Source organism: Erigeron canadensis, chromosome 4 (assembly GCF_010389155.1).
Source record: "Erigeron canadensis isolate Cc75 chromosome 4, C_canadensis_v1, whole genome shotgun sequence".
In the NCBI taxonomy this organism is placed as follows: domain Eukaryota; kingdom Viridiplantae; phylum Streptophyta; class Magnoliopsida; order Asterales; family Asteraceae; genus Erigeron; species Erigeron canadensis.
This window is the reverse complement of record NC_057764.1, coordinates 37,791,255-37,794,681: the sequence shown is the minus strand read 5'-3', so window position 1 is coordinate 37,794,681 and position 3,427 is coordinate 37,791,255. Positions and strand designations below refer to the sequence as shown.

At 30.2% G+C, this 3,427-nt stretch overlaps 1 protein-coding gene across 1 annotated transcript; it reads right to left on the bottom strand.

Moving 5' to 3' along the window:
- Positions 1-269: 269 nt before the first annotated feature.
- Positions 270-1,674, bottom strand: LOC122598296 (heat stress transcription factor C-1-like). The gene is made up of 2 exons (XM_043770889.1): positions 1,414-1,674; positions 270-1,101 (listed from the first exon to the last, which is right to left on the bottom strand). Exons 1-2 carry the CDS (start codon positions 1,615-1,617, stop codon positions 349-351), a joined length of 957 nt encoding a protein of 318 aa, XP_043626824.1. The 5' UTR covers positions 1,618-1,674; the 3' UTR covers positions 270-348.
- Positions 1,675-3,427: the final 1,753 nt, after the last annotated feature.

The window sequence follows — 3,427 nt, the reverse complement described above, 5'->3', positions numbered from 1 at the left end:
TTGTTTAGAGATGAAAAAATGTTATTTTTTGGCCACTAAATTTGTTTAGTGACCACTTTTTCTTAATGGTAACTAAATGAAAATATTAGTGACGTCGTTACTAAGTAAAATCGTCACTAATCAACATTTTTCTTGTAGTGTCTTTAAAGAACTAAAATGTTAGACCTGCATTAAAAACTGAATAATCCATGCATAGAAAATTATATTAAGTAATTAAGCATAGATGCGATTTTAATATATAATTTTTTGCGGCTTAAAAAAACAAAAAATAAAATGAAATCACAATTCTCTAGCATTCATACAAAAATAAAATCACAATATCAATAGCTAATTAAAAAAACTAGGAAGCTAAAATCCACCACCCAGCAATGAAAATGGATACACCAGTGGCAGTCTATCATCATTACCCGGTGGAAACCCACCGGAGTAATCTATATCAAATCCACCAGTACTATTTCCATCCTTATAATTATTTACATACATATTAATTCTATTTATGGATTCGGATCCCATGTCAAACTCATTTCCAACACGAGAGATTTTAGTGTGTGGCCACGTCATGGCCATGGACTGTGTCTCTGGTGTCGGGGATGGTGATGAAATTAAAAATGGTTCGTCACCATAATATCCCTCTGGTGACGAACTCATGAACCCTTCTATAATTCCATACTCCTCTTCCTCTTTAAACTTCATACTTGAAGAGGGAGAGGAAGACGTGGAAGGAATCAAAATCCTTTGGCGTTTTTTATCCACCAATCGTTTTATACGTTGGTTCTTATCGAGCATCATTCGTGGGAGGATCTCCGGATCCTCTGCTACTTTATGTAATAAGGTCATAATTTGTTCGGGTCGTTTCTCCGTTGCTTCAAGCCTTTTATTCATTTCCACTAGCTCTTTTTCTAGTCCTTTTTGCTCTTGTTTTAATCTCACAATTTCATTTGCCATGTCTTCATCTTCGTCTTCTTCCAAACGCATAAAATTTATGCTATTTCGAGAATGAATTTGTTTCTTTCGACCAATATTCTTTAGTAAATGCGTTTGTCCTCTCAAAAACCATTCATTCGCAAATTCCCATCTATCAGGATCCACTTTTCTAAACCCCTATATATATCATAACCAAAATCCAACTCAATTTCACAAATAATCAAATTATCAAATAATAATTCATTCTAGCTTATCTTACTAAACAAATATTATTTTAGTTTATTCAAATTACATAAGTACAAATATATCATTTTAAATAAACACTACTATTCAATATTTAAAATAATGACTGGTTAAGTAGAATCGACAAATGGGAAGTAAGCTACCTATCTAATTTTGCAAATAAAATTAAGTTACAAAATTAATTAATTAATCAGAGTTAATTTGCTTCTCAGGAATATAATTAAATAAATAAATATATATGCTTACATAAGTGTTTAGCTGGCGAACGAAGCTGGAGAAATTGTTGTGCTTGAAGAAACCGGGCAAGAGGCGTTGAGAGAATTCGAGAGGTTCGACAACGATGAAGCTGTTGTTACCTAATCCCCAACGGATATAACCGTCCAGAGATACATCGTTGACCATTTGATATGTTTTCAGGACAAAGGGTGCGATTATGTCGTTAGATTCCATATATATATATGATATATGAGGGGGGGTTTAAGATTTATGAGTTTGTATGTGCGTGTCTATATACTATATATATAAGATGAAAAATGATATGGTGACAAAAGCAGTTATAAGTTTTAAGTTAAGGTGTGAAAGCATGGCGGTCACGACGGTGGGGCCACCTGAAATAGTGTGGTGGGGTTGGAGCTTTAGATATTTTCCCGAGTTTAGTCACGCGCTAAAATGGAGAGTATGAAAATATTTATGTCAAAAATGTTACTCCGTATAACTTGTAGTGACTTTTATCAAACAAAATCATTCTATCCCGATTGCAATAATATGTTATCAAACAAACTAAATAAGCGTTATATATATATTTATACTTTTTTGAATGAAAAATGTTTTAAGCATATCAAAGGATGGGGTTATTAATGTGTTTTTGAAATATATATATAGATATATATTTCCGAAAAAAACTAAAATATGAAAATGGATACTAAAAAAGTGCAATCAAGAGAAGTATACTATCTATAAAAAAGATAAATATAAATCTATACTCGTATCATAGGGTTTAAGGTCGTGATTAAAATTGTCTAAAGCATTTCTCTTGGTTTTCACGCATAATGCCGGTTTTTCCTAACATTAACAACTGAACAAGAACGTTTTTAAATACAAAGTCCGAATCTAGTTTTGATGTGGTGTATTAAAAAATTAATACTTTCTTGCCTTTTCAATATAAAACAACTATAAAATGAATAAATTAAATACATAGATGAACACGTACCCAAATGCTTTGGTGCCACATATTCGGTTTTGACCATATTAAATATTACTAATGTTTCAGGATTATTTTAAGTGCTGATTAAGTTTATAAATTAGTACTAAGTATATATTTAACAATTTTTTAAAATCATTGATCTTCATTACCTTGTCTTGTTTTTTTCAAATACTTGATTAATAATCAAGAGATAAAATATATCAATGGTGGATTGCAAGTGGAATTGTGTAAGGACTTGATTGGCTAACGTATTAACTTAAGTTTACAAAATATCATCGTGGATACAATCAATTAAATAACAAATTAGTTAATCTTCTATCGTCTTAAAGTTTTATAAAAGGGTGAATACAAGTTATATATATATATATGAAGAAGAGAATATGAAGTTGTTAGACACTTAAATTAGGTGAAAAACCTTTCACATACCTTTTTTTTAAACCATAAAAATCATGGAGGGCCAAATATTTATTTAAAATATTAAAATATTGATATGTGAGGGGCTTTTCAACCAAGTTGGGTGCATAACAGCCCTACACTCAATTTTTTTTTTCTCTCTATATATATATATATATTATTAATTAATAATTTTGGCAAACTAAATAAAAACTTATTTGATTTAGTAGTCATATTGTTTGATGGGACGGATTGTACTAATTATATGGAATATCACTCGTCACTGAAGTCATATTCGTTATGTACTATATATATAAAGTTATTTTATGACAATGAACTAAATAAATTGGCTACCAAAATATCACAATTTGTTGAGCAACTCCCCAATCAAGTCTCAACTCCTCTTCATAATGGATCAATTTAGTTTGATTAGAGAGTTTATTTCAAACCAAAAACATATCGATCTTCATTAGAGCAACATCAGTTTAATTATAAATAATGGTAACTATCAGACATGGACATGGTACAGAAAATATTTATTTCTTTAGTTGTTTATTGATAAAAAGAAAAAAGAGTGTGGGGTGTCATTGTAAACTTCAACGACTAGAACAAACCTTAATATTTTAATATTTTTATGAACCAATCGAAAGGAGCCAACAATAC

Excerpts from the sequence above, each read along its gene's own strand:
- LOC122598296 (XM_043770889.1), bottom strand. The coding sequence starts at position 1,617 with ATGGAATCTAACGACATAATCGCACCCTTTGTCCTGAAAACATATCAA. Across the intron at positions 1,102-1,413 it reads TTCGCCAGCTAAACACTTAT|GGGTTTAGAAAAGTGGATCC; the intron begins GTAAGCATATAT and ends TGATATATATAG.